Consider the following 12,875-nt stretch of genomic DNA (forward strand, 5'->3'; position numbering starts at 1 on the left):
TAAAGCAATCTAAAGACTGACACACGTTCCTTAACATGACTAGACCTGACAAGTCGCTGTTTAACAGGGTTGGGTTGAATGCACAGAGTTGGACTATGGTCTGAACAGTCCAAAAATACTGTACTAATTGATGGGATATAGCTAAACAGGGCAAGATGACATCATTGCTTTTTGGCTGCCATTTGTGTTTCACACTGGCCATTTGATTTTAAGAGCCACATAGTATAATGGTTCACTCTTCGTTTTGCCATCTACTTAAGAACTATTTAAAAATAAGCATTAAGAGCTTTTAAACAGAAAAAAAATATTTCCCATAAGCTCTCCAGGCAGTCAGTAAAAAGCTGTAATTTTAAATCCCAGTTTATTGCTATATTTGGATCAGTAGTGACTCCTTTAAAATCACAGATGTACCAAAAATATATTAATCCTAACATACACCTTGCATTAGTTATGGTGAGGGAATAAAATTAATTACAGAATGTAAAAAATACTTTGCACTGCAGTAATGGTCATCAGATCTTTTTTACCAAAGTCCTACCCCACTGAGTTAAAAGGACTGGGGTCTAGCACAGTCTATGTGATGCCTGTGTATTTTTTTTTCCCCACAAGAAAATCACAATTTATGCAAAACACTATACTTCTACATCTTATAATTAATTTTCAAATGCTTCACCTATACATATTTTAATAATTTCTGATTTATCAGATGGTATCTATAATAAATTTTTCTATATTTCAATAAATGAAAAGAAGACAGTTTCAATCCAACAACAGAGTGTCACACAATATAGGCCTGTCAGGCACCAATTTTTACTTCTAACATGTAAGTTAAAGGATAAGGAATTTATAATGCTGCCTGTGAACGAAACCACTTTTCATACACAAATGTGATTTTTTTTCAAAGGGTAATACAACAGTACATTTACATAAACTAATCCAAACAATCTATGTATTTGACAATGGCAAACCTCACACAGACTGCCTATTGTTGGTTTACATCTTGGAGTTCTTTATGTTGGCTTGTAACACTGCTCTAGCTGTCAAAGGTTTGACTTGGACTCTAAATAAATGGTTATAGAAGTGCTGTGCAGCGATATTGGACTTCTTTGCAAAAGAAAACCTGCTGTGTATGAATTCAAAAGCTATTAATTTTTCAGTCAAAAATATTCATGCCTATTTCTTTTAATAAAGAAACACTGTGCTGAGCAACGGAGAGATAATGTTGACTAGTGGTACAGAATTTTCAATAGAGCAGTTAAAAATAAATTTAGTGGGAGGTCCCCATCAAAGCTATAATTTTCCAGAATGTAAAACATTTTTTAATACTAATCAAGACAGCCCATTTTTCCCCGTTCATTTTTTTTTTCTGCTGCTTTTCCCTGTTTATTGGCTGCTTAATACTAATCTGCATGGCGACACCAACTGGTACCTTTGTAGCCTACAACACAAATGAAAGCTTACTGCCTGTTGATATTGAGCGCTGATCAGTAGCTGAACAGCACTTGTCTTCTTGCGATTACTTACTTCCCTTTAGTTTTTAATCCTTCCTTCTGAGGGGCACCGCTGCTACAAAAAGTCTCTCAACAGAATGCTTTGAGACCCCCACAGATTATTCCACTCTTAATTTTTAATCCAGTAGGATGGATAGAAACCAAACCCCCTTCTCCGTGTTCTGCTGGGTCTATAGTCTCTAGTCCACAACCTAGTAAAGCATGCGAATTCAGTCTAATGCAATCTGAAGAATAGGAAGAGTTTTTCCAGGTACTTTAAGTAGTTTCCTTTTGTGATCATCCTGATCCATTGGATTAAGCAATTTTTGGAATCTCTGGAAGGGCTTATATTCACCATCCTCAAACTTCCTCCAAAAGGCATTGCTGAAATTGTGTTGGACTCCTGTTCCTATGCTGTTGAATATTCTGCAATTTTCTTTCTAGTACCTCTCTATCCACTTCTGCAGCCATTTATTTCCAACTACATGGAAACTGAGAAATTCTTCTCTAGTAAAAATGGATGTGCAAAGTGTTTAATGATTTTATGTTCTCTATCTCTGTAATGTGTTCTGTTTCAGACATTAATTTTGTCTACCAACTGCATTTTGGCAGGCTACCATATTTGCTGGGTTAATAGTCTGACTCCTTTTTATTTCTATCACCATAAATCATAAACGTATATGGGTGTGTGTTTGCTTTATTTATAGAAAAATAAAATCAGTCAAAACAGATAAACCAATACTTGGCCATTACGCTGCATCATTGCATATTGATTAAAATTGCTAGTACTAACTATAGATTGTCAACGCTCAATTAATTTTCACACAATGACTCAAAGCAAAATCAAATAAAGTCAGTGTACCTTTAAATCTTACAAATCTTAAAATCAAGAAGCAAAGCACTCTCTCCATTTTGAATAATCATGTGAAGTTATGAGGAAAATTTTTTAGCATTATGCTGATATGAAAAAACAACAACTGAAGTGCAATTTGCTTCAGGGAACAAGGTGCTAGATTTGCCTTTTATAGGTACCACCAGTTGGCTTTAACTATTGGACTATCTTTACTTGTAAGACCAAACATTTTATAAAGTGCAGCCTGTAAAGTTTATCCCTTTCACAAGCTATTTCTGAGAGCAAGTTGGATAAATAGGGTTTTCATGGACTGTAAGTACTTTAACAACTGACACTGGGTGATACTGCTTTTGTTGTTTATTATCATCAAAACGTACATGCAACTAGAGTCTACACTATCTGAACCTAGGATAGGATCACACTAAAAAGTGAAAGAAATATCCTAACTATAATAGAATTTTACCTTGAGCACTAACACCACTCTGGTCCAAATGCTCCTTTTGGTCACAGGCAAATTCAACTTACCTAGAGGGGATTTACATGCATATACATAAGGGTAGTAAAAGGTCCAAAGTGACATTTAAAGTTAAGACTAGTTTTAAATCCCTTGAAGAAAAAAAGATTGTGGGAAAATTGGGTTTATGTGGCTGTGAATATTCGAAGCCGATCAAGTAGCGATGCAATTTTTGTCTCTTCATTTTGACAGTCTTTTAAAGTAGGCCACACTTTGTATTATGCTCTGAGGTGGGAAACAGGAAAAGAGGTTGTTGTGAGGCTTTGTTCTGTTTCTGCACAGAACAGTACTTACAGGCTGAGGGGTGGCTTTTGGTTCAGTTGACTTCACATGCAGGTGTGTCATCATAGCTTGCAGGCGCTCTTTGTCTTTTGCAAGCTGAAGAAAAAAATGCTCTGTTACTTCGATGAATAAAATCCAGAATTCTGCTTATTCCTGATTAAACAGCTGGCACCACAGACATGACAAAACAGTTTTATTGCTTAGTAGTTTGGAAATTTTATATGGTCTTTTCCGAAATCGAACTAACTCGTGGTGCTGGGTGTCACTATGTTCCAAAGCAAAACGCATTAGCCCTTGAGTGAGGAGCGCTAGACCTGCTGGCACCAAGGGGGTCACCGCAGCCCTGACAGCTAAAAGACAATAGTGAATCATGTTTATTAACCAATCCTATTCACGCTCAGTAGGCAAAGCAAAAAGCAAATTATACATCTAACACTCATATTCAAATATTTTCTTGCCTTAACATAACTTAACATCCCCCCCCCCGCAAAAAACAAAAACAAAAACAGAATATAGCTTTTATGTCACATACTGCTCATGTGGTGCGTAGAGCAAGCAAAGAGGCAGGAGTGGTGAAACCACATGAGGCAGCTTCAGAGAATTAGAACAGGCAGCTTTAGAAAGCACTGTGCTTATTTAAAGAATAGCAAACATTTCCTAAAATCAGAGTGACTTACTACTCTCTTATAACAATAATATATAGCTTTTATAGAGCACATTTCATCAGTAAGGTCTCCAAGTGCTTAGCCAAGGAGGTCAGTATCAATAGCCCCATTTTACAGATGAGGAAACTGAGGCACAGGGAGGGGACGTGACTTGCTCAAGGTTACCCACCAGACCAGTGGCAGAGCTAGGACAAGAACCCAGGACTCCTGAGTCCCAGTCCAGAATTGTATCCACCAGGCCATACTGCTTCTGGAAGGTGGGGTAAAAACTGGAGCAAGGGCAGTATTAACTCAGAGCAGAAATTTAAAATGGCATCCCCTTAGCACATGTCTTTAACCAACAGGCTAGGAAAGTGTAACCATATTAGGAACTATTTTAATAGTGTTCTGTCCCTTAGTATCAACTGAATACTGCTCAAACCAAAAGAAATCCAGAGCACATAATGCTTTAGGAATGCTTCTTTTGCTCTTTGTGATTCAATTATGACACCATTTGTGAGCACTGGGGAAAACAGTTCTATTCTGCACGTCATGTGTAAACATGTGCGTCCCCCCCCCCCCCCCCAATGATATGCTTCAGTCGTCTCAGTTTTCTTTAAATTTTCTACTGAAATCTCCACGCAAGTCACAGTTTGGTTGCTTGGACTCTCACGTGATACTGCCTTGATTAAGTTTTTTCTTTGTATACAAGCTGGTTTGTGAATACATTTCGAATGCAATGATCAGACTGTAAGCTTGCTGTTTTGGGGGACCTCAAAAGCTCTTTCTATGTGTAAAAAGTTTCTTTTCCAACTATACATAATAAAAAAGGTAACATATACTGACACTAAGAATAGAAATAATACAAGTAAAAGGGGCTGTAATTACTACACATGCCCAATAAACAGATTCCTATTTTCTTCAATGGCATTTAGATCAGGCCCATGAAATTGAGAGTTTTCTCACATATTCATTATTATCAAGGCTGAGTTTTGCTCTAGAAAATCCAAATTCCTGGTGCCAAGAGGAGAAAGCTAATCACATTCCAGGGAAAGTTTCATAAACCTGCCCTCCTTATCAGAGTCATCTGTTTAGAGTAGTAAAACTGGGTTAAATGAATGTAAAAGAAAACTCAGTCATAAATCCCCATTCACTACATTACAGTAAGGGAGTGTCAATCTGCCCAAGGGGAGGGATTTCTAACTGTGCCAAAATGTCTTGGTGGCTTGAAACTTGGCATATAAGGTTTCAAAGAGGAATTAAAGGGAGAAAAATCAATGTAACCGTCTGGTTTTGCGCTTTTAAACCACAAAAGTCACTGGGATTTTCATGTCACTTTTTTTGGGGGGGTTGAAAAGCACTGGATAGCTCAGAGGATTGGCGTTGATATATGGAATCTTACAACACTGGGTCAGCAGTACAAATCTGATCGTTGATAGGTTGTAGGCAAACACTGTTACCTTCTGAAGGAGGTTCTCCAGCCTAAGTGGTGAGGCTTGAGGTTTCAGTTCAGGTCACAGCGGACAAGAGCCCATATTGAAAAACAACCTTCACCAATTTCAGAGTAGCAGCCGTGTTAGTCTGTATCCGCAAAAAGAACCAATGACACCCTTTCCAGCAGTCAGGCCTTAACATGGAAATTCAATATCCCAGAGACCCCGGGCCTATGTTCAATTACCCTGCCACATCTGAGGGCTTGTGACGGGAGAAAACTTTTGTCTAGAAGTCCTCCCTCGCTGGGAAAGCCAATGAAGGAAAGGGAGAACGACAAGGCTGGAAGGAGATGCAAAGAGACTCCTCTGTCTATAGCAGATCCCTCAAGATCTAGCGGCCAAATCCCCTGGATGTTCCAAAGAGAGAAAGGGAACCAACCTCATACTCCTGATGGAGCGATCTAGTGGAAAATCCTCCCCTGATGTCTTCCTGTGGTCTTTTCAGAGGAAGTGGGGGACTGACCCATCATATACATTAAATGTATATCAAATCAAACCAATGAATGCTTTTAGTCTCAGTAAAGGGTGACTGTGCGGTTTTCCATTCTCAATCATTTTATTTGTTGAATAGCTGGGCATGTGAGTTGCTTGCAGTTTAGTCTGCACACTAATCTTCACTCGATGGACTAAACATTGCAGAAGATCATTATTTTAGAAACAAAATAAAATAAATACTCTCATCACAATCAAGACCTGAAAACTGTCTGCGTGTGTCACGGCAGTGAAAGCAAAGAATAGGCAGTTTTCTAACACCCAGCACAAGGGGAAAACCCAAACTAGTTTCTTTCTGCATCCCATTGTCCCCACGGCACAGTATGTTTCATTCTGAACTGGAAAGGTCCTTATTTTTATTGTTCTCCGTCACCATCTTAGCATTCTTTTAATGCAGTATTTGGTGGATGAATTCTGTTAAAGATCCTCTTGACATTTCAGGCAGACACATACTAATATTTTGTCATAGTCTGAGAATTTGAATGCTCCTCCAGTTAGGCAGGAGTTTAAATGATGAAAAATAGAAGTCTCTACTTTCAAAGCAGCAAATGGAAGTGAAAACTCCCAAGAATTTCTTTAAACTGCTTTCCATTAGGTCAGGAAGCAGGAGGATACAAGACCATAACTCCATTAGTACCACCCCACCATTCAGTAAGATCATTCAAAAGAAGTCATGAGGGCTTGTTAGGCCACTGATGTGAGGAAGCTCTCATCAGTGAGGCATTGACTAGGGCTCCAAAGGTCTGGAAATGGGGACTATTAGTGGTTTTTGCAGGAAAATGCACTTGATTACTAACAGCATTCTTTGGGAAAGAATTGTTATGCACAGAAAATAAACTGATTAGCATTACTCTTAAATGGGCCCTATTCTGACTTTTCAAAGCTACTTATAAGCATTGTTTGTTTCCCTGATGATGTCCTGTGACAGGAGATGAATACATTAGCTCCGTCAAACTGTGCAAAGGTCATCTGAAATGCCCTGCTGTACACATTTGCCTCTTGACTGAAGGTGCATGTAAATGCATATTCCAAATGTGTATGGAGTAAGATCCACTCCCGACTTCATCACTAAACCAGATTACTCTGATAGACGAAGGTGGGGAGAAGGACCCTCAGAACCCAGTGGTACAGGTCAACTCCCAAAATATTGCCTCCTCTGCCCCAACACTCATTCTTTCCCCCTATATCCTTCTCATTGTTCCTTTCTGTAATGCTATGCAATCATTTAGACTTCAGGGGATCATCTGGCACTTCTCTGCACTGTGGCAAGACTGAGGGTATGTCTTCACTAGCAACGTTAAAGCCCTTAACGTGGCTGTGTAGACCCAGTGCTGTAGAAAACCCACCCCCACAAGGGGAATAGCTCCCAGCGCTGGTGCACTGTCTACACTGCCACTTTACAGCACTGAAACTTGCAGCACTCAGGGGTGTGAGAAAGTTGCAGCGCTGTACAGTGGCAGTGTAGATAAGGCCTGAGTTCAATAGCTCCAAACCATCCCTAATAGGTAAGTGTCCAATCTAGCTCTGAGTATCTGCAAGGGCAGTGGCTTCACAAAGTTCCCTTGCCCACTTAATCTTCTAATTCTGAAGTACTAGCTAGTATTTCTATTAAATTTTATAAGGTGCCGCTCACCGTGGTGCCTAAGTGCTGCTTAATCTAAAGCTTCTCCTGCCAATTATTATTGCAAACACATACATAGTGCTGTACGTTTATACAGCACCTTATAAACCTAGATAAAAAAAACCCACACACCACCCTGGCTGTGAAGTGGTTAAAATAGAAGACAAACACACGCAAAGATAGGACAGTGGGCACTTCAGGAGAGGGAGGGTGGAAAGAGGACACACTGCTGATAACGATAGGGACACTGTACTAGACATAGAGGCCAGCCCAGGAGAAAGTGCCATGAGCATGGGAAATGGGAGATGAAGAGGAAGACTAGGTGTATAGGATGGGGTAGTAAAGGGGAGAACAGAGGGTCCTGAAAATAAGGACAAGGATTTTAGACAATAAACTATTGGGTGGGATTGGGAGATTGGGGAGAACGGGACTCAGAGGAACTATGATCCAGATCAGCAGGAAAGGAAGACAACTTTAGCAGCAGCGTTTTGGACACCCTGAAGATGAGGGGAAGGGAGGCCAGTCACCAGTTTATAATAATCAATACAAGATTGTTATGTACCTGTCACTAGCAAGGATTATGGTTTCCTGTGTTCTTTATAACATCCCTTTACATCCTTGAAAACAGGCCAAAGTAGCCTTTTCTCTGCATTGACAATGGCAGGCCAAAGTAGCCTTTTCTCTGCATTGACAATGGCCAGTTATCTTCATGTTTCCCTCTTATATGCTATTTTTCAAACCTATCATCATTTTTCTTGCTCTCCTCCAAACTCTTCTAATCTAATCTGGTGCCCAAAAATGAATGCACTACTTCAACTGAGGCCTAGCTAAACAGAATGGCATGTAGCTTGCTTGTATTTATACCTTAATCTCTTATTCTTCCTTCATTCCCAGCCACTCATTTCTCTCTCTGCAGTTCCCCTAATGAATGGTGATCATGTCAACACGGTTTCAATCATGTAAAAATACCGGAAGACTATGTTGCTTGTGGTATTTCAAGTATGTTTGTGATGGAGATACTGTGAGACCAAAGATTCATGATATTTCTGTCCAAATACAAATCTGACTTGATGTTAGTTTCCATGAACATTAGTCAAAAAAGCAAGAACCCTCACTTTCTTTAAGCTGCACTGGATATCTCTGTATGTGTATGTTGACAGAATACTATACATAAGATTAACAATAGTGAGAGAGAAAATCAAATTTGGATCCATTACACTCAAACCAAATATAATACTTAGCCTTAAAGCTCAGTTACAAAATTAATTCTAAGAAAAATAATTGAAAAGAGCTATTCCTGATGAGATAGTCAAGACATTTAATGGATGCAGTCAGAGAAGTACAAAATCACAATTCACATTCTCAAGACGCTTCAATGAAGGGGCAGTGGATGACACCAGAAGGTAGGGTACTACTTAATCTGCAGCACAAATTTGGCTCCTCAAGGGTTTGCAGAAATGGAACAGTGCTCCTCTTGCTCAGGCTGTTTCAGGGCGAGCAAGCAGACTGATGATGACAGGAGTGTGAGGCAAGGGTCAGAAGAGCTGAGCACGTGGTCAGCTAATTTGGATCCCACCCCCCCTCAGAAACAAGAAACAGTATTATCATGAGGATACAGTGATACTTCCTCTCCCTACCAGGAGCCACATCTGGAGCGTGAAGGACAGAAGGGACACATCACGTAGATATACCCACCACCTGTGCAAGAGGGACTCTGAGGATATTCTGCATCAAATGGCATCTCAGAGAGCCACAAACCAAAGATGGCATCACGCCTTGGTATCATATGGATAAGTTTCCATTAAAAGCATGAGGAAGTTGCAATATGATTATGCAACATCATCTCCCCTAGATACAGCCACTGCAACACACTAGGTCAAATTCTACCCTCTCTCCAGTATGGTAGTATGGGATATAAGACAGGGCAGAATTTGGCTCATCGCCAGGATCACAAACCCTCATCATTTTGTGTCACTCTACAAGCTCATTTCTTGGCAAAGTTGAAATCTAGCACTTTGAGTACCAATGGGGTAAACTGGTTTGGTAACGGGACACCATGCCTTCCCTGTCTAGGTCACAGAACTCAAATCCATACATGGCAGTACTGACTGAGTATTGTTACTGCTTCATAATCGTTTGATAGCCATGTAAAACATGATCTTAGTCGGATTGTCCAAATTCTAGTGGGCTCGGTGACTACATTGCAAATGGTACTGTTGGGCCAGCCCTCTATTCCGTCAAGGCTTTTTTACAGAATAGGCCAAACCTAGATTAACTAGTTGCTGGAGGAATGCCCCAATTACTCTGTGTAAGGGAATCATTTGGAGCAAAGAGTCTCTGTAGCAGCTCGTATGACAGCACCCTCCTCCTGACTGGATTTTCTTTTAAGTCTCAAACCATTGATACTCCTACTCTTTATAGTTTTGACCCAATATGTTTTGCATAAACGACTAGTACTTCTCTCTCTAATCCAATCACTGATGGTAATACAACTCACTATTTGAGGAATAGATTTAGGCTATGTCCATGAATATTGTCTTTGCTACACTAAAATCTAAGGGTCGTTTCTCTTCTGGTATTCATTTCACTCTACTTTCAAGATGCAAGCGCAAATGCCTGATCCACAAGACCCTAATGCATCATATCTATTGCTTATGGGTCTATCACAGAACAATGAACTTTTAGCTAAGATCAAGCGTAATATCATTTAAATATGGGAGATGTATCCTATCAGGGACTATATCCTGCCCTTTCAGAGAATGGACTCTGAGCTAAGAGGTCTTTTCCAACACTATCATACCTCGGCTCATCATTCACTCATTATGATCAGTGCTCCTGTAACTAAAAAAGAAGTGCCAGAATGCACTTCCAGTAAGTGACTGTACTGGAAGGACACCATTTCGGCTCCCAAAGAGAGTGCCAGAGCAGTGGTCTTGAGCATTTCAGCACGACTCAAGCCCTGACTATGATTAGTATTATGTAACACCGATCGATCTACCACAATAGTGTCACATGATTATAAAGCACTAGCAATCAAAAACCACCTATACCTTGTTCAACTCTTCATGTAGGGCTTCATCTGACTGTCCCCAGGCGATACAAACTCCTGTTGACCACAGGACTGAGCTGTTGTTTTATTTAGATGGAATAAATGGGTGTTAACATAACCCAGTCATTCATCTAAATTAATACAACAGAGCCTATAATGTTTTTCAGACTACAACCCAATCTAGGTTTACCTACAGCATGACTGTTATTGCCCGTTGGTGAAAGATTATCTTATATCTCAGTCCACCAGTAAGACTGTAGATTTTTTTTTTTTTTTAATACCCAGGAAACTTGTTAAAATAACAAACCATTTCTCACAGCAATTTCTGCAAGACTCTATTTTACAACTAGTAGTTTGATTTTTATAAAACTTGTATTAAAATAGTTTATATCGCTTCAGCTAATAGTGGAAGACTGTCTTGACTGCAGTGTTACTGAAAGTAAAATTTAGGAATATCTATGAAAGAAAAAAGCTAATTTGTAAGATAAGACGATAAAAGGGATTTTTTAAAAAAATGGTTATCTTGAAAAGTAACAACAAAAAAGTTTAAGTGTGTTTTTGCTGATTTTTCTCTACAACTATTTGAAGCTATAAATGACTTAACTCAGTAAAATTCCAAATGTAATTATCTTCTGTACTTAGCCCAAGGCTGTCCATATATCTCTACATTGCTGTCTTGCATACAAAATAGGTTTTTCAATGGCTGGTAACTATATAATGTACAACATTGTTTTAATTTCCCCTCCTTTGCTAACCTCTTGACTACACACAGACACACAGTCAAAGTCGTCCAGTAGAGCAGTGAGGCACAGGGAGATATAAAGAACTCAAAAGCATTTTAAAAGGCAGTTACATAAATGGGTTAGACCTCTGCAATTGCACATTTTAATAAGCTCAAATTTTACCCCCTTTTTTTGCACTTAAACTCATTTGCCACAAATGGCAACAAGTAAAAAATAATAGAGAGACAGTATTATTAGTATATGAGAGACCACCAACAAGCCAGTTCAGGCGGTGTTTTGGAACAAACATTGATCATTTCTTCCATGCCAGCAATTCTAAACCATGGGGAAGGTTTTCCATTCCCCCCTATTTCTCCCTGTCCCCCTCCCGCCCCAATCTGAGAATAAAATGCATTACACACATACTGATGGAGTCCCAATCAGTGAGCCTGCTTAAGCTTCCTATTTCTTTTCAAATTACGGTTTAGAAAAGAGGAAATGAAGCAGCAGTTTCTCTGACAGTTTTTAAAACTACTACAAGTAGGTTTTGAAAGCTTGTTTTCAATCATAGTGGGTAAAGCAGAACTCATTTTATTGCTGTCGCGAATTGGATGTGATCAGTACTGAGGTAATATTAAAATAAATTTCATTTTACCTGTAGCTCTAACTGCTGAACAACCTGCATTTGTACTCTACATTGGGCTGTACTTCTATCATCCAGCGCATGCTCATTGTTGAGATGTCTGTAACAATACACAGAAAATCATTAAATGAAATGGATAAACAAAAAGGAAAAAGTAGTTACCAGGATGAATAAGCAATCGGAGTATTATCCAGCAGGTCTTCATCAATACCTCCATTTTTTCCCTTGTCCTGCTTTGACTACTGCTTGTTACCATCACTCATTATATTTTAACACATATTTTCAGTAGAAGGTTATTTCAGATCTAAGAGAAACTCTGCTGAACAGCTGTTTTTCACCACTTAGGTAAATGCAAATAAGACTAAGAAATTATGGTAAAAATAATTTTATATTACTTGACTACAAAATGCTGGATGTATCTAAATGGGTACATGCAATACATGAATTAAATCTCAAAGAATCTTCATGTTTTATGTGGATTAGAAATAAATAATATGATTGTGCAAAGAATGGAAAAATTAACACACAAAATTTGGTGTATAAACATGTGCAAAATATGTACCAATAAAAGAGAGAGTGAGATACATATAGTTACTGTAAAACAAACTGTATTCTTGAGCTATCAGATACTAGAACAATTCCTGAAATATGGCACGGCTAGAGTTAAAGGTTTGCCACAATGTGTGTTCTGAAAACCATTCCTTATGCAAATGTTTTATAAATCAGCTATTAAACTAAGATTATTCTGAGGCCCAGGCTAAAACCGGGTGTGTGTTTTTTTGGACATTTTGTTTTTGTATTTCTGTGAATACAACAAACAACCACATGCTTCTTTTCCCCACTCCACCCAATCCCTCTCCTTTACTCCAATAGCTTAAAAAATTTTCAAAAATATCTGGCACATGATGAGATAAATTCATCTCTGCTTTAACTGCACTGCCTTCAATGAGTTACATCAGAGAAGAATTTGGCCCACTTAACCTTTGATATGGCCTAACCACTTATGAGAAATTGTATAAAATTTTGATTTATAAAGTGACGTCTAGTCTTGTACAGTACCCATTAACAAGGA

At 38.9% G+C, this 12,875-nt stretch overlaps 1 protein-coding gene across 19 annotated transcripts in view; it reads right to left on the bottom strand.

Moving 5' to 3' along the window:
* The window catches only part of FOXP1 (forkhead box P1), a 508,113-nt gene that overhangs the window by 31,133 nt on the left and 464,105 nt on the right, over positions 1-12,875 (bottom strand). For all 19 annotated transcript variants that reach the window (XM_054033886.1, XM_054033882.1, XM_054033884.1 and 16 more), the window contains 2 exons: positions 11,816-11,903; positions 3,152-3,235 (listed from right to left, as the gene is read on the bottom strand). In XM_054033886.1, coding sequence (XP_053889861.1) covers positions 3,152-3,235; positions 11,816-11,903 — 172 coding nt within the window. The remainder of the gene's footprint in view (positions 1-3,151; positions 3,236-11,815; positions 11,904-12,875) is intronic.

Source organism: Malaclemys terrapin, chromosome 7 (genome assembly GCF_027887155.1).
Source record: "Malaclemys terrapin pileata isolate rMalTer1 chromosome 7, rMalTer1.hap1, whole genome shotgun sequence".
Classification (NCBI taxonomy): Eukaryota; Metazoa; Chordata; order Testudines; family Emydidae; genus Malaclemys; species Malaclemys terrapin.